Source organism: Melanerpes formicivorus, unplaced genomic scaffold, assembly GCF_026170545.1.
Source record: "Melanerpes formicivorus ecotype bairdi unplaced genomic scaffold, bMelFor1.0.p_v2 SCAF_2, whole genome shotgun sequence".
In the NCBI taxonomy this organism is placed as follows: Eukaryota; Metazoa; Chordata; class Aves; order Piciformes; family Picidae; genus Melanerpes; species Melanerpes formicivorus.
The window spans coordinates 56,406,537-56,429,822 of record NW_027142354.1 but is presented as its reverse complement, the minus strand read 5'-3'; the positions used below and the strand labels follow the sequence as shown (position 1 = coordinate 56,429,822).

Here is a 23,286-nt window from a genome sequence, read left to right as displayed (position 1 = left end):
AGGATGTTGCTTTCTTATTCAGTATGCTGTAATACTCCCCTTGCTCTCCTCTCAAGCTTGAACTCTTTGTTGTTTTTTTCCTGTCTTCCCCCCTAGAGCAGGCTGATCTTGTTCTGAGATGTAACAGATCCTCTCAGTGTAACCTAGTTTCTCTCTTGCTATTACCTGAAACCACCAGGATCTCACAGGCAAAAAAAACAATTATGGGTCATGCAATCTAAAGAAGGCAATGCAGACTTAAATAAAGCTGAAATGAATACTGGTTTGAAGATTAACCTCAGTCTAAATGCAGAATCCAAGCTATGCTTTCGTTGGTTATGCTTTTATATGACCACCACTTGGATGGAAGGAGCCATTCCTGCAATTCAGTGCCGATTCCTACTGCAATACCCAGCTGCCAGCCAACAAAGAATGGCTGTTTGCCAACTGGGATCCCAGAGACAGGGCACTGAACAGAACAAAGCTCATGTCTTCTTGTTTCAGGAACCAAAGACATCAGGTTTGGTTTACACTGACCGGAAAAAGGGAAGTTTATGTCTTTCAGCCTCCATCTCCACCTTGTACTAAGTGCTCTGCCTTTGAAAGAGACTGTTCCTGAGAATCTAAACTGCACCTAGCAAAGCCTCCTACATTGCCTGAAACAAATGTGTGGGTTTTCTGCCCATCTATAGAGTAGAAAATCAAATCCTTCGTGAGGTGTTGTGTGTCCCCCCCACATCACACATTTTCTCTGCACGCAAACTGAAACCAAGGCAGCTGCTTTTATATAAGAAACCAAGACCTCAGAAGTCCACCACAACCAACTGCACCACTGTTACTCTAGAATTACATAAGCATGTGTTTCATTTTGTGGTTCCCACAGAGGAACAGCTCTTACATATATTTTAGGGCATGGATTTGACAAAGAAATCAGAGGCTGAAGTATATCTGCATAGGAAATGCAGCATCAGAAAGAGAGCCAGGATGGGGAAATTGCATTCTTCCTGAAATCAGGAATCTTGTCCTGACTTCGATGTGTGAGAAGAGCCTGGAGAAGAGGAGGCTCAGGGGAGACCTCATTGCTCTCTACAACTACCTGAAGGGAGGTTGTGGCCAGGTGGGGGTTGGTCTCTACTCCCAGACAAACAGAACCAAAACACGAGGGCACAGTCTCAAGCTGTGCCAGGGGAAGTTTAGGCTGGAGGTGAGGAGAAAGTTCTTCACAGAAAGAGGATTTGGCCATTGGAATGTGCTGCCCAGGGAGGTGATGGAGTCACTGGCCCTGGAGGTGTTCTAAAAAGGATTAGATGTGGCACTTGAAGCCATGGTTTAGTTGTCAGGCCGTGTTAGGTATTAGGTAATAGGTTGGACTTGATGATCTCTGAGGTCTTTTCCAACCTGGCTGATTCTGTGATTCTATGATATTGGTTAATTTAAACAAATCTAAATTGCATGTCCTGGAACAAGCATATTTGCCTGGGCACTTGACAAACCAGAACACACTGGTGCACCGTTGGAGTAGATAATCACTGCCTAACCAGAAGTGTGAGGAACAAGGCTGAAAAGGTATTCAACTGCTAAGTAAGTAATGGTGGGTACCATTTCTATTTAGTTGTGCTGCATGTGGTGTTGCATATGCCCTGCAAAACATCTTAAAAACAAACCCCAAAGATTATTTTCCCATGGAAGCATAATAATTCAGTCAAGCTGCTCCAAGATGTGTACATCTCAAGCTGTGCCAGGGGAGGTTTGGGCTGGATGTTAGGAAGAAGCTCTTCAGAGGAAGAGAAATTGGCCATTGGGATGTGCTGCCCAGGGAGGTGGTGGAGTCACCATCACTGGAAGTGTTTAAGAAGAGACTGGATGAGGCACTTGGTGCCATGGCTCAGTTGATTAGATGGTGTTGGGTGATAGGTTGGACTCCATGATCTCAAAGGCCTTTTCTAACCTGGTTAATTTTGTATTCTGTATCTTCTCTTAAACTCAAGGAGGGCAGATGTAGACTAGAGATGAGGAAGAAATTCTTTACAGTGAGGGTGGTGAGACACTGGAAAAGGCTGTCCAGGGAGGCTGTGGATGGCTGCTCCCTGGAGCTGTTCAAGGCCAGGCTGGATGAGGAGCCTGGGCTAGTGGGAGGTGTCCCTGCCTGTGGTAGGGAGGGCAGGAACTGGATGATCTTTAAGGTCCCTTCCAACCCAACCCATTCCATGAATCCAAGTAAGCACATTCATTAAACAATAACTTTCACCTCTTCCATTTTAGAGATCTCTCTCTTCCATTTCCTAATTTTAACAAGCACTTTATGCTACTGTTGGAAATGCTCAGGATTTGTTAAGTTAGGGCACAGGCATACAGCAGATGCTTTTTAAACCTAGAACTGCCTTGCTGGAGAAGGCATGCAAAGGAATTTTATACCTCTGGTGGAAGTGCACAAGGGTAATGGATGTGAAATACCAGCATCTACTTGAACTACCTACAAAACACAGCATGGTTTTGATGTGGAGTTCTTGTCGTTGTGGTTGTTGCATTTTCCTTTCTAAAGTGTGCCTCAACATAACTTAAAAAACAAGATCACAGCCTAAACCAAGTTATTTCCCCACTAACAGTACAGCCTTCCCTCTCTGAAAGCTCTCAAAGCTCTTCAAAAATAAGCTGTAGCTGTCGCCACCTCCTTATTAAAGTTTAATAAGCTCAGCTTTTTAAACCACATAAAATTTTCATCAAGTTTCTCCTGACCTTTGTAAAAATCTAAAGAAAGGAAAAAGGTCACAAGAGCCCTTTCCCCATGGAGCAACTGTTTTGAAACATGGACATTTGGAAGAAGCCTAGCACCATGTAGGGGCTGCAGAAGGCACAATTTAGCGTTCCACAGACATCCATTCAGTAACAGTTCTATTTAAACTTTCAGCATCCCAAGGGACCACACTAAATACTGGCTACAGTGTGGTCATTTAAGAATGATATCCTTAGGAAAAAGCTAAGGATGCCCACGGGACCTGCAACATCAGACACTATTTATAGGAACTGAAAAGGAAATCCTTTGTCACAGCTGAGACTTCCCAAGTTTGCATTTGTTTCAGGTTTGATAAAACACCAAAGAGCTGCCTCGCAGCGAGCTCCTGTGCATTAGCTGCAATTTAGGGAGAAAGGAGGGGACTCTAACTAGACCTCAGCAGGTTTGTCAGCTAGCCCTGACAGAGAGATACAAAGGCAAAGGCAGCCCAGTGGGTTTCCTGTGGTTTACTGACTCTTCTCAGTAAAAGCCAAAGCACAATATGGAAGCAGCAGGTCATTAAGTCTACACTGTTTGAGTTGATGACTTGATTTAGCCATGCTCTGAGTATGGCCTTACTTAGTTCAGTTCTTAAGCAACTTAAGAATTGAAAAAGAATGAAGGAAAGGCATACTGGACAAAATCTTACTTAGAACATGTGACCAGCAGAATTAGGCAGTCCAGGCCAAGTGTGACCTTGAGTAAAGCTGAAAGTTACCACAGCTCACTGAGCAGCTCTGTACCTCAGTTTTCTTACCCTAACACTCATGACAGATTATAGTTCCCAAATACCTCTACATAGCTTCTCAATTCCCTTAACTATTACTGAGGCTCCCTCTATGACTATGGATAGAATTTTTAGTGTTGGAATCATAGAAGGGTCTGGGTTGGAAGGGACCCCCAAAGGTCATCCAGTCTGCCCCCTCTGCAGTAAGCAGGGGCATCCTCAACTAGATCAGGTTGCCCAGTCCTGCCAAGCCTCACCTTGAATATCTCCAGGGATGGGGCCTCAACTACCTCCCTGAGCAGCCTGCTGCAGTGTTCTGCTCCCCTCATGGTAAAGAACTTGTTCCTAACATCCAGTCTCTGTGTTCCCCTACACTTCATTCACTGTCCTCCCCATTCCCAACATGCACACAGCCAACACAGAATCTATCTTCCTCTTGGACTTACACTCATCAAACCCCAAATATTTTGTTTTGGTTCTAGCCTTTCCTGGCATGCAATAAGCTCTTGTAATGGTGCTGCTGAGGATGAACAACACTTTGCTATTACAAATAAAAACCTTGTCTGGCAACACGCTGTGCCTTGGAGCAAAGAGGTTCTGCATGCTACTTTGACGGATGTTCCTTGGAAACCGTTTGTCTTCTCTTGACAGAAATATAACCTCCGGAAACTAAAGAGGGGGAAAAAACCCAAGCAGGAGGAGTTCCCTTACCTGATTCCTGTCACGTGCACTTGTGTACCTGATCTTCTGGATGAAGTAAAATATTAACCACGCCGAAGAAATGATCATCAAAACAATGAACGATATTGACACAAAGACTAGAGAGCCCCGGCTGAAGTTCTTGGGAGGAACACGGGACCCCACTGCGATCGCCATCAGGACAGAGATGTTCTTTTCCAAGTAATTCAGGATCTCCTTAACCTTTGATTCCGTAATCATGACAGCAACAATGTCTCCAGTTCCTATAAAAAGAGAGAAATATTGAATTTGCATTAAAAATTAACAGGGCAGGCTGCTCACGAGATCTTCCGGACACAAAGCCTCCTGACAGCCTAGAGATTTTCATCTAAGCCATCTACAGCACGTGGAACATGCTACTGATCAGAGTAGCTGGTGATGATCAGGTGAGCAGAAGGCTGCAGCACCTCTCCTAGGAGGACAGACTGAAGGAGTTGGGGCTGTTCAGTCTGGAGAAGAGAAGGCTCCAAGATGACCTACTTGTGGCCTTCCAGTATCTGAAGGGCCCTACAGGAAGGCTGGGGAGGGACTGCTCAGAATCTCAGGGAGTGATAGGACTAGGGGGAATGGAATGAAGCTGGAGGTGGGGAGATTCAGGCTGGACGTGAGGAGGAAGTTCTTCCCCATGAGAGTGGTGAAGCCCTGGAATGGGTTGTCCAGGGAGGTGGTTGAGGCCCCAGCCCTGGAGGTGTTTAAGCCCAGGCTGGATGAGGCTCTGGCCAGCCTGATCTAGTGTGGGGTGTCCCTGCCCATGGCAGGGGGGTTGGGACTAGATGATCCTTGTGGTCCCGTCCAGCCCTGACTGATACTATGATACTATACTGTGATACTGGGCACTCAACTCATGGCTTCTCCTTCAAACCCAGACTTTCAAATTAGGGCATTAACAAGCAAAGTGTCTGCAGCTCCACACATAGTAGCAGGTCTCAAATGGTGGTTACGCAGCGCTTCCCACATCGTAATTGCCGGGTGCAGTCTGAACTGGATTTAAAAGGTACATTTGTTCCAGATTGGAAGCTGTGAACACCTAAATAGGCAACTGACAGGAAAACATTTAGGAGCTGAGTTCAGTGATACTGGTTGAGCCCTCTCAGCATGCACAGTGCTGTGTGCAAGTTGCTCTGGAGAGTTATGCAATTTCCCCCTGCATGGTTATGTGGCTTTCACGTGCCACCGAGGTTGCCAAGGACCTGCAAATGGCAATTTCAGCCCAGAAGCAACAAAACCAACCTTCTGCCCACATCACTTCAGACAGAAGTAGAAGTAAAGCAGCTAAGTCTGGCTGCAAATTAGGAAAAAAAAAATAGAAAAATGAAAAAGCTTGGCTGAAGTTTGAGTGCTGATTTTATCACCCACACAGAGACATGCTTGATAAGCTCACAAAGAGGCTGTCAGCTTTATCTGCTCCATTTTGAATGTGTAGCCCATCTGGTTTTTGAAGTGTCTTGCCTCTGGACTACCTCCTGTCCCAAAGGGAAAATTATTGGTAGAAGCAAAATAAGAGAATCTAACCACAAGCATTGCTGAAAAAGAACAAAACCACCTGCAGAGCAGAGCGAGCACCGATGCTTTGAAAGCAAGGGCCCCACAGAAAAAGGGGCTGTGGAACTCAGGGCATTTCTGATCTAAGTTCAAAGAAAGCAAAGTTTATAGGAAAACCAAAGCCAGAAGGAAAAAAGGCTTATGAGTGCCATCCTTATTCATCCAGATCTATTTGCTCCCTCCAAAACTCTGTTCAAGACCTATTTTCAAAACGCTTGCAGAGTCTGCTCATCTGTTTGCTCCATCTGCTTGCTCCAATTCACATTCCCTCAGAGAAGAGCTGCATAATGCAAGCAGAGATTCTGGATTTAGAATGGATTTAAGTCAACAGAGAACCCAGTGTGGCAGTGAAGAGAACAGGAGGGCCTCTTTAACACAACTATTCAGAGTCTTTTAACCAAGATCTATAATGTTAAGAAGTTATTGTGGCCACAAAATGATCTACGAGACCCCAAAGAGCAGCACCTTGGAAACCCAGGGCACAGTAAGTCAGAGTGCCAGACCCAGACAGCTACAGAACTCCCCAAAATGAGACCTTTAACAGACTTGTGTAACAGTCTTAAAATGTTATCTCAGTACTCTTTCCATTCTTCATGCCAAACAGTACCTTTTACAGCCACTACCCTCAGCATTCAGAGCAAGCTCCCCCAGCATGGGTGTTGTGGTTTGTGCTGACAGAATGGCTCAGGAGAGTCAAACCTGATAAACCTCAGAAACTAAGATTTGCCAAAAAACTTTAAAAACCACATTCTGCAGCCTCAAAAAACCATTGTTTTCTCCAAGAAATGCCAACTGTATTTCAAATTAACATGGTAGGCACATTCATGCCTTGTAGGGCTATGTAGGAAAAGAATGCTCAGTGTTTCCTTGTGAATATTTTTGAAGCATGTCACAGTAAACTCAGCAGCTCTGAATAGCACCAAACCCCAACACAGATCATGGATACAACTTCTTGAATAACCAGTATACCACAGATTGACAAGAGGTCCCTTCAGTTCAGCTCTCCAGAGATATTTCAGTTAGTGATGTAGGGAGTTTGGTTTCACATAAACTAACCAGGACGTTAAATAGGCAGCAAACCTCAGAAAGAGAGTAAAAAGTCCACCACTTGCTTCATTTTCAGGAGAAATCTGTTCAGAATCCTGTTTGTCCAGGTGGGAAGAGTCCCTGTCCAGACCTGCTGAAGTTGATCACTGGACAAGAGCCACCCTACCTGCAAGGTTGTCCAAAACTCTGCATCTCAGGTGGTACAGGACCAAATGAGAGCAGCTAACTTGTATTGTTTGGTGTCTTCCCCAGCTGTCACTTCTGCGCCTCATATCTAGTTCAGATAGTAAAGAAAGGTGGGGAAAGGTGGGGGGGTACTGCATTCCCCATGGCACATATTCTGTAAGCTTCCCCAGCAGGTGCTTATTTGCACAGAGAAATGATGTTAGCATCCAAATCTCAGTCAGAAGCACTCCATGTAGCACTCTGACATGAGTTACAGCTATCTGTCTGCGAAGCAAAGCTGACGAAGATCTTCCGATACCAATCCAGTTCCATCTGGATCAAAAGCTGAAGGCTCTACCTATTCCCTGCTGCCCAGGGAATGTGACAAAGCTGACAATCTGTCACACGTTTTATATAAAGCCCAGCACAAAGGGAACCTCTGGCATCACTGCAAAGTGATTTGCATTCCAAATGACTCAACTGGGAACAGCCAAAGTGCTACTGCTGCTTCTGACCCTGCCAGAGCCAAGGAGAACTGCAGAAAAGAAAAATAAATGGTGCCTGTTTAACATAGTGAGGCTCAGTGGAAACTGGGACTTGGTTCATCCATATTTTTGTCAGGGGCATCACCCTAAATAATTTTAGCAAGAGCTGCCTGTTTGAGAACAATTGGGGGCAGGAGGAGAGTGACTCATTTATTTTAAGCACCTTGAAACCTTGCATTTCTGAAACTCCAGTAGAAAAGAAATGCTCAGGTGAAGGCAAAAAGACTTTACAGAGTTTGTAGAAGTTAAAATATGCTCTTAGAATCACAGAATGGTTTGGGTTGGAAGGGACCTCCAAAAGCCATCTAGTCCAACACCCTCTGCAGTAGGCAGGGGCATCCTCGACTGGATCAGGCTGCCCAGAGCCCTGCTGAGCCTCACCTTGAGTATCTCCAGGGATAGGGACCCAACCACCTCTCTGGGCAACCTGTTCCACTACCCTCATGGCAAAGAACTTGCCAATCTAAATCTGCTTTTCTCTAGTTTGAAGGCATTGCCCCTCATCCTATCACTGCAGGCCTTTGGAAGCAGTCCCTCTGTAACCTTCTTGTAGGCCCCCTTCGGGTACTGGAAGGTCCTTATTAGGTCTCCCCAAAGCCTTCTCTTCTCCAGGCTGAACAACCCCAGCTCCCTCAGCCTGTCTTTGTAGCAGAGGTGCTCCAAACCCCTGATCATTTCTGTGGCCCTACATAGTCTTATGAAGAGCAAGTCTCTCCCCAGCCAAGAACACAATGTCCAGAGAGGAAAGGAGCTGGAATGCTAAGGGAAGCCAACGAGCCACACACTCAACCAAAGATGACAAACTAGGACAGAAGGTAGGCATAAGATAAATATTGATGCCTGTAAATATAAATCACTTAATTGCTATCATCCAAGCCCAGACAGCTCGTTTTAGCTTGCATTTTTATCATGTGCATGTTTAATTAGGATGGTTATACAACTCTATGCATGAGAGGGGATGAAGTTGCAATTAATCATTACATCTGTGTAATCTTATATGGGGAAAGGAGGTAAGGCCTTAAAAGCTGAAAAGACACTAAACCCAAGAAGATGGGAAAAAACCAGCAAGATCCACAAGGAAACTGCTTTGCTCTCTCTCCAATCTGCCCACATCTCCTAGCAGTTCTAAAAGAGCACATTCAGGAAGTCAACAGAAAGTAATTTCAAAGAAAACTACTAGTCTCATCACAAGCAAATAATTGATCCTTTTGTGTTTGTTTTGCTGATCCTTGCCTGCCAAATGTTTGTCTGAAACTCAAAATATGGAGAACTATGGCCAGGAGAGCAAGTGAAAACAGAAACATTCCGAAAAGCAGAGCTCCATCACCTTCCATCCATCTCCCGTCCCAGGGAAGGGCAGCCTGGCAAAGCACAACAGCCAAACAGCTGATTTTTAGTCATTTTATTTTCCCTGGGCTTATGTGAGGAGAAGGACAGGTGAGACAACTCCTCCTGGGCATATGAGCAACCTGGCACTGAACTGCTGCTATTGCTGCAATGCTTCAGCCACCTTCCCACAGATGGGGAGGGCAAAACCTAAGATCCCATCTCAAGTGCGGCAAACAGCAGAGCCCCTGTAAGAGGCACTGAGTAACTTGGATTTGATGGAATGAGATCTGCAGAGAACTGAGTCAGGTACTCCTAACAAAGTATTTTTCTGATGGCTGATATTTGCAGCTGAAGTCCTTGCCATTTCCTAAGTCTTTGCTAATGCCTTCTGGTGCTGCAGGCACAGCATGAAGCAGATAGCCTGCGCTCATCTCACGCCTGCAAAGATGTACTTCCCTCTTTAAATAGCAGAAAATAGTTAATTGTAAATTAACCTTTCCACTGCTTTGTTCTGAGAAAAAAAAACACCACCACAAACCACCACCACTTAACACACACTTCTTTGGACAATTCTGCTGCTGGACATTTCAGAGCACTTCCTTAAAAAACAGGAAAGGAAATCTCCATCCTCTTAATAAAGGTAAGGAATGGTGCAGTCACTTGGAGACTGGATTCAGGGCATGATTCAGACACTGAGATGCCCCTGCCTATTCAGCTGCAACGAGGGGAATGTCATGATGATAATGGCAATGCAAATAAAACTGCCCATTCTTCACACAGCAGACTTCCCTCTTCTTCTATTAAAATGCTAAGTGTTGCTGAACATTTTGTAGCAGAATTAAAACCACAGCAACACACACACACACACTCACACACACACTATTCAGTACCCAGCAGAGGGATCAGGTTGTATTACACTGAGGGACAGATTTCTTGGAATGCACTGAAACCACTCCAAGAGAATGTGGAAGCCCACAAAATGTCAACAACCAGAACAGGAAAGCACAAGACAGGTGTTACGGTCATAAGTGAAATTTTGAGACATCAATTAGGGGGCCTGCAAGGAGGATGGGAAAAGACTGTTTACAAATGCCTGGAGTGATAAGAAAAGGGGTAATGGCTGCAGACTAGAGAAGATTTAGGTTGGATGTCAGGAAAATGTTCTTTACCATAAGGGTAGTGGAACACTGCAACAGGTTGCCCAGGCAGGCAGTTGAGGCCCCATCCTGGAGATATTCAAGGTGAGGCATGGCAGGGCTCTGGGCAACCTGATCTAGTTGAGGATGTCCCTGCTGACTGCAGAGAGTGTTGGATTAGATGAGCTTAGGAGGTCCCTTCCAACCCAAACCATTCTGTGATTCTATGAATGATGAGTTCTATGAAAACAATAGAATACAGAATAGAATACAGAATAGAATACAGAATAGAATACAGAATAGAATACAGAATAGAATACAGAATAGAATACAGAATAGAATACAGAATAGAATACAGAATAGAATAGGACAGGACCAGACCAGGTTGGAAGAGACTTTTGAGATCATCACATCCAACCTATCATCCAACACCACCTAATCAACTAACCCATGGCACCAAGCACCCTATCAAGTCTCCTCCTAAACACCTCCAATGATGGTGACTCCACCACCTCCCTGAGCAGCCCATTCCAATGGGCAATCACTCTCTCTGTGTAGAATTTCTTCCTAACATCCAGCCTACACCTCCCCTGGCACAGCTTGAGACTGTGTCCTCTTGTTCTGGTGCTGGTTGGAAGACATCTGAGAGCCATCTGAGCTTCAAAGGAGCAGAAACAAAAATTACCCCTCCAGGGTAAGGGATTCAGCCAGAGATAGGGATATAATCCATGGAACTCAAAAGGTACAGTAAGGGAAAGGAAAAAGCCACACTGGGCTGCATGCAGAGCTTCAGTGCTGGAAAAGGTGGGCTTGTGGAACACAGCTTTCAAATCTGAATTCCAGTGTACTTAATAACATTGGAGAAAACACACCAATTATTCATGCACCTTGTAATTTTAGCCTGATGCAAACTAGAGAAATTCCTCAAGAAGAAGAGGAAGTCTCACAGTCTAAACCAGGCTTTTGGAAAAGTAGGCACCAAGAGGAAGAGCCTTGGTGTGTCTTCAGTGCGATTAAAACTGGTCTAGCTGAACACATTTTTGTTTTGATCTAATCAGAAAGTAAACAAGGGCACATCCAAGCTGTCAACACATGAGTGCAATCTCAGGAGGAAAATATGTTGTTTGAGATGCCCCAAATGAAATATTTCTGCAAACAGCAAGAACCTGTACTACTTGTCAGTTATTCAGTCCTCAGCAAAGCAAGGCTTCCACGCCGAGAATATACATCAGTTTTGAAGTGAGGCTGGATAGCATTTAGAGACATTTGTCTTCCTGTTGCCTTTGTAATACTGAAAAGGTTGAATTCTTGTCAGTGTGTAAACATTTACTTTGGGATGCCTGTTTTATGCAGTGTCAGACACTAGAACAGATGCTACAAAGCTGCCATGAGAAAAATCATAGAGGACAGCAGTCTATGAAACTGTAGCCTGGCAGTTAGGTTATCACAGGATGAATTAGTTGAGTACAACCAGTGGAGCAATTTGCTACTCCAAAGCACCCAACAGTGTTTTGCAGAAGTCTTATTTGCCACACAAACCTATGTAAAACAACCTGGAAAGAAAACCAAAACAGCTTCTGAGGTTAGAACTTGAACTTGGACTGCCTGCATATGAGGAGAAAGAAGCAGATTACTCAAGTTTAGTGAGGAACAGGCTTCTATGAATTGCAGCTGAAATAACAGTGAATTTATGCCTGAAGAACACTCAGAACTCTTCTTTGATTGCTGCAAAAAGAGCTTCAACAGATTTTATTCTGCCAGGCTAAGAGAGGGCACTGCACTACGCCCTCTCAACATGATTACATATGTACCCTTTAGCATTTTGCAATGGAGCAGGCACTGCTGTGCTGCTAACAGACATGTGATGGACCTTCACCAAGCTCTGCTCCTTTAAGAGAAGCAGGCATATGATGGAGGCATATGATTAGAAAACCAGAAACAGCAAGAGTAGCTTTCCAAAGATGGGTGTGACACAATTAACTTCAAAACAAATATTAAAGCCTAATCAGATTCTTGTTGTGCTAGCCTGCAGCACATTAAATTAAAGTCCATAGCTGCTAAACAATTATCTCATGAGCAGAAATGTTCCTTCCAATGCCTGCCCTCCCTCATTAAACAAGAAACAATGCCTCAGTGGAATGTTTTTGCCATATTTTTCAGCAGCTTTATAATCTACCATGACCAAGAGTTCCTAAAAGGAAAGCTGAAGAGCAAAATCGGTTGAGGAAATTGTTGGGCTGCATTTAGATGACAACTGCTGACACATGATTTCATAACCCAGTTGCTCCATTCTGACGCTCAGGGAGATCTTTCTCAAGGAGAAAGCCGTGTAAGATCAAAACAGGTAGTCACAGCTAAACCCTCTTGCTTCATTCACAAGTCCAAATCACACTGGGATGTGTGAGATGGTGGAGCTGTGCCCTGCATTTCCCCAAGCCTGACAAGGTCCAGCTGTCTCTCTGCTCAGCCCACGTACCCCACTCTAGAAAACAAGATACAAAACAGCACTGGTATGTAGAAGAGAGGCATCAGACTTTGCCCTCACTGAACATCATTTCCTCTCCATCAACCTCACCCAGAGAGCTCCTTTTTATCTCCCACCATAAGTCATATGGCACTAAGCAAGGTCAGAAAGATTAAGATGCTTTTATTAAGCTACAAGATGCATGCCCATCTTCTCTAAGCCTCCCAACAAGCACCCGAATCTGCCCCATTGCCCTGCAGGAGCAGGGAAGTCATAGTGCCCCTGTACTCTGCATTGGTTAGGCCACACCTTGAGTACTGTGTCCAGTTCTGGGACCCTCAGTTTAAGAAGGACATTGAGACACTTGAAGGTGTCCAGAGAAGGGCAACAAGGCTGGGGAGAGGCCTTGAGCACAGCCCTGTGAGGAGAGGCTGAGGGAGCTGGGGTTGCTTAGCCTGGAGAAGAGGAGGCTCAGGGGTGACCTCATTGCTCTCTACAACTACCTGAAGGGAGGTTGTAGCCAGGAAGAGGTTGGTCTCTTCTCCCAAGCAGCCAGCACCAGAACAAGGGGACACAGTCTCAAGCTGTGCCAGGGGAAGTTTAGGCTGGAGGTGAGGAGGAAGTTCTTCACCGAGCGAGTCGTTCATCATTGGAATGTGCTGCCCAGGGAGGTGGTGGAGTCACCACCCCTGGAGGGGTTCAAGAGGAGACTGGACGTGGCACTTGGTACCATGGTCTAGTCATGAGGTCTGTGGTGATAGGTTGGACTCGATAATCCTCGAGGTCTCTTCCAACCTTAGTTATACTGTGATATTTGACAGCAAAAATATGCTGTTTCAATCCTTCTGATGGGCACCAGGGCAGACTCATGGCTGAGCTGAGAAGGAGGAGCACCCCAAGGGAAAGTCTGTACATCCTCTGCAACCAGTACTGCAGCAGAATTCACTTCGAGTGGCAAGGACATTGTGTTCAGGGATTTGGGGTCTGTTTGTTGGGTTTTTTTTCCTCCCCCCTCATTTTTGACTGCTTTGCTCATTCTACTTATATCACAAATTCTCTTTCTGTAAAAGGACTTTTATCTTCTGAGAATTCTATATAAATATATTGTAATGCATGTGACCTTTTGGGTTCTTTACACTAGGGAAACCCAAGCCTAGATAAGGGAAAAAGCAGAGAGATGTTGCAATGATTTTACAGAAATGTCACAAAATTTTTCCCCTTCTTTTAGATGTTTTTCTTTTTTTAATGCTTCTACTTCACAGAATCACAGAAGGCTAGGGGTTGGAAGGGACCTTGAAAGACCATCCAGTCCAACCCCCCCTGCCAGAGCACCTAGAGCAGGTCAGACAGGAAGGCATCCAGGCAGGTTTTGAATGTCTCCAATGGAGGAGACTCCAACAACCTCTCTGGGCAGCCTGTTGCAGGGCTCTGACACCCTCACAGTGAAAAAGTTTTTCCTTGTGTTCCCATGCAACCAACTCTGCTCCAGCTTGCACCCAGTGCCCCCTGTCCTGTTATTAGACATCACTGAGAAGAGCCTGGCTCTGTCCTCCCAACACTCCTGCACTACCTTTTCTGTTGATAAGAAAATGGACATTCCACTTCAATAATGCCAGAATAAGAATATCTTGGTACAAAGAAAATCATCATTTCACCATCCCCTTTCCAAAACTCTGTGCACAGATGGCTCTCCTTTCATTCACAAAGTTTCCCAAGGCACTTACCTGTGTATCAGGGTGAATGAACTGCATGTGCAGCTCTATTTAAGGGATGCTCACACTGTTTAGGTACTGGTATGCTAACAAAGCACAGGAAATTTTATAGTTAAGCCCTAAACAGATGCAATAAAGAGCAGAAGGGTCACAGTAAGTCTTGACTTGGGAAATGGTGCAATTCTAACACAACTCACTACTGGGGAAAAAAGGTTCCTTGTGTCACAACTTCACATATTTCTGAAGGAAGTTATTCTGTCTTCAAAAGATGTTTCTGCTTATTTGATTACAACCTATCTTCACATACACTCCTGAGCAGTGTCCAAAACCTCTTACCTTACAGCTGGATATAGAATAGAATAGGTTGGAAAAGACCTTCCAGATCATCAAGTCCAACCAATCACCCAACACCATCTAATCAACTAAACCATGGCACCAAGTGCCACATCCAGTCTCTTCCCAAACACTTCCAGTGATGGTGACTCCACCACCTCCCTGGGCAGCACATTCCAATGGCCAATCTCTCTTTCTATGAAGAACTTCTTCCTAACATCCAGCCTAAGCCTCCCCTGGTGCAGCTTGAGACTGTGTTCTGTGTTCTTTTGGTCATTGCCTGGGAGAAGAGACCAACCCCCACCTGGCTACAACCTCCCTTCAGGTAGTTGTAGTCAGGTACACACCAAAACACAGAATCACAGACTTGTCAGGGTTGGAAGGGACCTCAAAGATCAGAGAATTATAGAATCAATAAGGTTGGAAAAGACCTCAGAGATCATCAAGTCCAACCTATCACCTAACACTTCATGACTAACTAAACCATGGTTCCAAGTGCCACATCCAAGCCTTTTTTGAAATCACTGATTAGTGTCACATTCTTGATTCATCAACCATATTAGTGTAATTGATTCATTCATCTATTTGAGATACACTTGCACTGTGACAACTGAAAGTCTCCATGATCTTGCATTCTGTAGCGTGGCCAGGTGCTAGGAGGTGGTTTCTATTTCTGCACAGCAGCTTGTGTTTGCAGTCATGGAAGCTGGAGCTACAAGACCCAGGGATTTCTGAGAGGGGTACTCTGTCATGCTCATGTATTTTCTCCTGTCTACAGACAAGCTCCATACAGATCCATCAATCTGGACACTCGTTCCAAAGAAATCCAGCAAAGAACCAAAGAGAAATGGCAGGACAGCCTTACCCAAGGCCATGAGAAAAAACATTTTTAGCACTTCATAAAAAGCATCTTCATAGCTTAATGCAACAAATTTGAGTCCACCAAATCCATAGATTTGGGGAATTACTCTGCTGCTGGAGCTCAGCTTTGGATAAGAAAAAGAATGTAATTACTTACAGTCACTACCAGTCCCGTGGGCCTTTTCACAGCCACAGAACTAATTACCCTTTCGGCTGGGTATGGAAAAAAGGAGCCTAGCTGCTCTTCTTTCGGTGGTGGGTGAGGCACACACCACACAGCAAGGCTGCTGAGAAGTTCTACAAGGCACTGAGGCTACATTAGCTTTGTAAAGGGGTTTCCCTGGCTTGCCTTGAAGAGACAAGTGCTTCCTTATGGTGCAGAATCTGTGCTTCAAACACTCCTCTCCACGTCTCGTTAAGTGTCAGACACTTCCATCTACTGTGTGACAGATACTCCTGATGGATACCCCTCCAAGAAACGCAGTGGGAAACAGCATTAACTATACTGCTGTTAACACTTGTGCCACACATTTTCAATTAGCAAATGTAAATGATCTAAAATGATCACAGATACAGAAACCAGGGTTAGACTATTGATTGGCTTGCCTTTTTGAGAGGTTCAGCTGTCATGACTCATCTCTCCTTCCTTTTCACTAACATTCAAGGGGAAATTAATGATTACAGGAACAATAAAAGCATTTCTTTGAGCTGTGGATTAAAAGCAATCCATGGATAGTTTTGCAGGGGATTTGGTAGAGAGCTGCAATATTCACCAACAGACATTTGTGCAAAATCACCTGCAGGGGACCCAGCCATAGCTTTCACACATCTCTTCGGCTTACAGTTACATAAAGAGGCACTTGTGAGAGAAAGGCAAGCGGCAGAGGAAGAGTGGTGCATGCCAGAGGACGCTGGCATTCCAACTGCTGAACCTACCCACTCTGGGTTAGGGCATAAACATGGAATAGCCATTAGATGGAAACAACTCCAAATTACTTCCTGACCCTCCTGCCTCTGACCCAGTGACCTAAAACAATCCGCATCAAGTATGTTCAGCTTTACCACGGTTCAAAGCAAGTACAGACCTTGCTTCCTCTGCTAGTGTGCTCTGAGGGAACACAGGGACATCAGAAACCCTCCTCCTTGAAAGGAAAAATGTTGCTGGGAGCCAGCCTTGAGCAGCTCTCCTGCAGTATGACAGCAGGAGAACATCACCTTCTGTGCACAGCATGGAACAGAAACACCTTTCTCACGGAAAGCATCCAGCGCACCACCTCTTTAGAAGTGCGCTGAAGGCAGATCCTGATCAGATGTCTGTAGCTTGTCCTAAAAACTTTAAAAGATTGACCTGTATCAGGTAAATCCTCTGAAAAAGGGATTTGTTAGAAGCTGTTCAAATACTTCAGGATATTTCTTCAGCACTTTTCTAGGGCAGCTATTGGAATACCCAGCACCTTCATTTTGACACTGCCCTCTCTACTTATTCACTCTGTGAAGTCAGGGTATGAAATACTGACCTGAGAGGCTTCCTTGGCTTATATCCTTTTCTATACATCCAAAGTCTAGATTTTGATAGAAAATCTCAATGTATTTTTGTACTTTACAGGACTGTCTTCATAACACAAAACCCAGAATTAAAATGCTATTTTACCTGCATGTCCTTCCTACTCCTGTACTTGATTACAAAGCAGACAGCTGCTACAGATTTTCTCTTCCACACATCTACTACATATTTTCCCTGCCACACAGGCTCTTTTTTTTTTACATTACACAATATTTGTTTTGCAGTAGCAGTGGCAAGCAAAACCACTCATAAAACTGCCTTCCTGCCAGGGATATCATAATCTAATGCAACCTAGGCTGGGAAAGATGCCCTTCACTAAGGGTGATAGAGGACAGCTACAAGAATGCATACAGTGTGTTTTTATTTGACATGCACACAGTAATACCTGCAAGGATATGCAGAGAGGAAAGAAAATGTTGTAAAGAACATAAATGGGGAAAAAAAATATCATAGTATCAGTCAGGGTTGGAAGGGACCACAAGGATCAGCTAGTTCCAACCCCCCTGCCATGGGCGGGGACACCCCACACTAGATCAGGCTGGCCACAGCCTCGTCCAGCCTGGGCTTAAACACCTCCAAGGACAGCGCCCCAACCACCTCCCTGGACAACCCATTGCAGGACTTCACCAATCTCATGGTGAAGAACTTTCTCTTCACCTCCAGCCTGAATTTCCCCACCTCCAGCTTCATTCCATTCCCCCTAGTCCTATCACTACCTGATATCCTGAGAAGTCCCTCCCCAGCCTTCTTGTAGCCCCCTTCAGATACTGGAAGGCCACAATTAGGTCACCTCGGAGCCTTCTGTTCTCCAGAAGTCAAACAGCTCCTCAGGATCAACACCTACTTTAAAAGTCAACTTGAAGTCAACAGGCAGGCACTTAGTGGACTATCACACAAGGACAAGCAAACTGCTATTAGCACTAGAAACTGTTCATCTGACATGGTGGTGACAGGCTGATTCAGGAGTGACAGCTGCTACCCAGACAGCAGCAGGGATCTCTGTTTGCTGAGAGCTCTGTTGAGCACGAACAAATTTCCCTAAGATTACAATTTCCCAATGTCTGCTCAAGCATAAAATAACTCAGATAAAATATTAATCCCCACAGGTGAGAACTGATTATTGAGCTCTTTTCATAAGGAATCACCTCACTGCAGGTGGGAAACAGCCATAAGTCTCTAGAATATTTAAGGTATTTTTAGCACAGACGTTGCCTAAGCTGGCAATTGGAATTCATGCAAATATCAGGGCAGGAAAGCCTGAGGTTCACCAAGTGTGGTATCAGCAGTTGCTGCTTTCTTCTCTCCTTCACCAGGAACACAGAATATTCCTAAGGCTTGGCACACAGCAGTGTAAAAATTACGTTCCAGTGATATAAAATGACACAAGGTCTATTTTCTCCTGTCTGTGCACGGGAAACATAGAGCCCTGGGCCTTGCTATGGTAACACAGCTGCAAAGTCATCTTGTGAAGAATGCTTTTTTAAAACAATAGAGGAATACTGCTCAGCACTAGGCATGGTATGGAAATAAGACCAACTTGGAGGCTCACCTCCCTTTTCACTACCAGCTCTCTTTAACTGAGTCAGCAGAACAGCGATCAAACACACAGGGGCCACTCCTGACCTTTAGGGATAGAAAATGCTGAAGAGATGTAGAGACCAGAATACCAAATTAGCAGGTGATGTGGCTGCTCACCACCTAAAAAGCATACAAGCAATGTTGAAAAGCAAGAAAAAGCAAGACCAGAGAGAGCCTTGAACGTGTGTAAGAGTGCTCTACACATATTTCTTTGAATAGGCTCATCACATAAGCATAGGCTCATGAATCCACATCCCACTTGGAATGACTCTCACAAAGGGGAAATGATGGGAGTCTAAACCCTCCCTGTGCTGAGGCTGACACCAAAGGACTAACCTACATCTGAGTTACACTCATTTGCAGTTCCTACAGCAAGCAAACAGGAAGTTATTTATAGGAAGCTCTGCAAAGTGCAGACTGATGAGGAGATCCCTTGCATGACCCCAACACAATCAAAACAAAAGCTCTGGAGCAAGCTTCCTCTTCATTACAGAGTGCTGCTAAGGGGGTACTTCAGTTCTAGATAATTACTTTTAGTCCACTGTACAGTTTGAACACTTCAATATTAATTCTGAGATAGTGCCTACAGCTCAAACCAGTGACAGAGGTGCCAGTATCCCAGGGACTGGGTACAGGGAGTTAAACCCCAGGATCTCAAATACTGAGATTAAATATGCATCATCTCCAGTAATTACGTTTTTCAAGCTTGCCATGAGTAAGAGTAAATATTTGGAAATCAACATGCTGAAGGCAGCATTAGCTTTTTTTCCAAACACCAAGTACCCAAACAGTTGTCTGGCTAGCTTACAAAACACCAGTTCACCCACAGCAGCTCTCCAGTTTTATAACTGGAGACATTATTTCAGCCTACCAGTACCACTGGGCCAATTGAAATGCTCCCTAAAGCAGCTCCTTGGTCTTCAGAGCTGAAACAGCAAGTGAACCAGGATTTTTCTACTAAAAGCCAGACACCATCCCATTGCTATGAAAGCACCTGCTCAATCTACCAGCACTGCTCAAAAATAAGGTGTCAAAAGTTATAATCATAGAATCAATAAGGCTGGAAAAGACCTCAGAGATCATCAAGTCCAACCAATCACCCAGCACCTCATGACTAACTAAACCATGGCTTCAAGTGCCACGTCCAAGCCCCTCTTGAACACCTCCAGTCAAACCCATTACAAGATTCAGCATCTAATAGAGCAGATGATGCTAGAGCTGCCATTGTCAGCTGTCTTTTCTCTGCCACACTACAGTACTGTAGAGGCAGAGTCACAAATCACAGCCGAGCAGAGACTGCAGACCTTGCAGTCTCAGAGGTTTGCAAAGAGACCAGAGCTGAAGGTTTGGGAGTACATTACATCAACAGGGAGAGAAGGGTCAGGAAACTCCAACAGCAAGGTGGGTAGAAGTGTTTCATGAGGGACTTTTTGCCAGCAGATTACTCACAAAAACGTCTAAGGAAGGTACCTAAGAAAATAATGGATTGTCAACAGGCTTGGAGCTGCTACACAGGGACCAAAATTTCCATGGAAGATTCCTGTGGTGTACAGCATTGCAAAGGTCAAACCCCACTAAACCAGAAGCCACAAGACATTTCCCCTGGAAAAAAAAGAAGTAACCATAGCATTTCTTTAGTAAAAGAACTCAATATGCTTAGCAATAATGAGGAAATTCCAGTTTCCAAGCAACCCCTATGCACAGAAGGCAAAGGACTGAAAATATTCCAGGGGAAAGGCAAAAAAAAAAGAAAGAAAGAGTAATTTTTAAATCAAATCAGGCAGCAGTAGAGCTGTCAGATCCAGAAATGTGCCTCTTCTGATTAAGCTAAGTCATTCCAATCTGAAAGGAACCTTCTGGGAAAATGAAAGATGCAGTTATCAAAATGGAGAAAATAGCTTTTAACCACGGAAAATATTTATGTATGAAGCTCCCATTAGCCAAAGTAACTGACCAGGAACAATCACAGCATCACAGTGTCACAGTATCGCTAAGGTTGGAAGAGACCTCAAGGATCATCAAGTTCAACCTGTCACCACAGACCTCATGACTAGACCATGGCACCAAGTGCCACGTCCAATCCCCTCTTGAACACCTCCAGGGACAGTGACTCCACCACCTCCCTGGGCAGCACATTCCAATGGGCAAACTCTCTTTCTGTGAAGAACTTTCTCCTCACCTTGAGTCTAAACCTCCCCTGGCACAGCTTGAGACTGTGTCCTCTTGTTCTGGTGCTGGTTGCCTGGGAGAAGAGACCAACCCCTTCCTGGCTACAATCATCATTCAGGTAGTTGTAGAGGGCAATGAGGTCTGCCCTGAGCCTCCTCTTCTCCAGGCTAAACAATCCCAGCTCCCTCAGCCTCTCCTCACAGGGCTGTGGTCAAGGCCTCTCCCCAGCCTTGGTGCCCTTCTCTGGACACCTTCAAGTGTTTCGATGTCCTTCTTAAACTGAGGGGCCCAGAACTGGACACAGGACTCAAGGTGTGGTCTAACCAGTGCTGAGTACAGGGGCACAATGGCTTCCCTGCTCCTGCTGGCCACACTGTTCCTAATGCAGGCCAGGATGCCATTGGCCTTCTTGGCCACCTGGGCACACTGCTGGCTCAAAATTCTTACAGAGTCCTAACAAAAAGGCAGAAACTTGTAGAAATCCACATTTTTCAACATGATTCCAGACCAGCAATAGTCTGAGTAGAGTTGTAGACCATCCATTCCACACTGGCTCTTCTTCTTCATGAAGATTTGGAGCTGTCTGCTCCTAAAATCTTACTGGTACTCCCTTCCCTCTGCAACACTCCCAGCCCCCACTGCAGAAGGGAGTGTCCCTCATCAGATAAAACGTACCCTGAAGGAAAATAGCTGCTCAGAACGATTGGCTTGTTTTGCTGTGTTGCATACATGTAAACACCAACAGAGAACAGGCTACTTCAATCAGGCTCTGTGCAGCGCCAAGAGCTCTTTAGCAAGCCCTAATGTGGCAAAAGAGTACCTGGGCAAAAAAAAAGCATTACAGCGAAAGAGATCACACTTTATTTACCTTGATGAGTCATTGTGACAGGCTCTTCACTGGATATATTGTTGTAAATGACCACAGCTGTGGCATTGTGTGAAGCTGCTCGCAGGATCTTCTCTCTAAAGGTACAGTTGCCTCGCTGGAGTAAAGCGATCCACTGCTTGGTGTTGGGGGGGACTTGGAAGCGGGTCCGAGGGTCACAGCCCAGGCGGTCTGCAACTGAAACGGGAAGTAACAGTTACACACAGATGGCACTTGGCTCAAACAGACAAAAACAACCCAGAGGAATAAAACCCCCAAAACCTTCCTCCAAGCTTTGCCCAATTACTTAACGGTTGCACACTAGGAAGCCACTATTCTCCTGCTAATAAAGCCTAAAGATAACTGCATTCTTAGGAGAAAAAGCCTTTAGAGATGCAGGTCTGGCAGGCTGAAAGCTGTGCCTATATGCCTGAGAATTAGGCTATTTTTAACTCGAGTGCAGCCAGAACAATGAATGCACATTTGAATCAATACCTGCCTGGAGGCTGAAAAACGTTAGATTATGGTTCATATGCTATAGGCATTTATGAAACAGCTGTTTATCACTCATTCTGGGGAGCAGAACCTTTCCTCCCCCCTCCCCCTTCTTTCTGATGCAGTCATAAATATCACTGCAGTGGGAAGTGTAACTAGACAAAGGAGGTTGTGAAAACAAGATTTCAGAGTTATCTGCCATGTGCTGGCTACTGTGGGGAAACAAAAAAGGACAATATTAAAAGCTGCTCTGGTGAAAAGCCCAGCAGGCAACACCAGCTCTTTACACAGGCACGTTTGACCTACAAGGAAGCACATTCGAATTGAGAGAGAAACAAACAGCTTTGCAAACATCACGCACCCAAGTTGTCAGCTAAACAGGTACTGATGGTGTAAAGAAGAGCAACAGAAACTGCTAACGCCAGCTGTCTGAATTCAACAGCGTGCAAAGCTCTTTTGTCCTTTGTAACGCTGTAATGTATCCTGGAACGACCCAAACCCACACAGAGCTGCGTACAAAAGGGCCCAAAATGCAAGGCAGGAGATAACTTCACAGTCCAGCAGCTGAAAGTGATGACAGACATTCCTGTTTACACAACCGGGAACAGGCAGTTTGGTCCCACAGCCTGGTCATTATCATTAAAGGGTTTGAGACATTTACAGCCAGCAGCAATATGTGATATAAAGATTCTGAATGCCAGGAGTGTAAGAATCTTTGGCTGGGATAAACAGTGACTTCTTTTGTTCAAAACAGAAACTAGTTATTTGTGTAAGGGCTCTGAAAACATCATAGTTCATCAGAACAATTCAAATGAAGCCTCCCATACATTTTTTCCCCCTTTTAAAGAAGCAAGTTCATCACCACAGACTACAAGATTTCAACAGAAGATCTGCCACACACACACACACAAAACCCAAAGCCCAGTTTAACATATTAACTGGAAACAAAAGGTTGGGAAGCATTCTCAGCTTAACACAGCTCAGGTTAAAACTTTGTAACAATGGAGAGTCAAGCAGCTACAGGATCTTTCCCAGAGCAAGCAAACCTCTTGCTTGCCTGAGGAAAAACCAGTGCAGATGAGTCTGTGTTATGGCAGTTGCACAGGAAGTCGTTGCATCTCTTAATTTGGACAAGAAGTGCCTCTCCCTGTTCCCCTGGAAGGAGGGTGGGGAGCCAGACATAAGCACATCCTTTGCACAATTGTTTTTCAAGGCTCTATCAGACATTTCAGACCTGGAGGGCTACTTGCTGAATTTTTGTACT

The 23,286-nt window shown here is 44.8% G+C and overlaps 1 protein-coding gene across 1 annotated transcript in view; it reads right to left on the bottom strand.

The window, feature by feature from the left end:
* RNF130 (ring finger protein 130) overlaps positions 1 to 23,286 on the bottom strand; it is a 53,113-nt gene that overhangs the window by 20,146 nt on the left and 9,681 nt on the right. Inside the window, exons 2-3 of the mRNA XM_068162437.1 lie at positions 21,531 to 21,725; positions 4,191 to 4,441 (exon numbers count right to left, since the gene is read on the bottom strand). Of these exons, the coding sequence (XP_068018538.1) occupies positions 4,191 to 4,441; positions 21,531 to 21,725 (446 nt within the window). The remainder of the gene's footprint in view (positions 1 to 4,190; positions 4,442 to 21,530; positions 21,726 to 23,286) is intronic.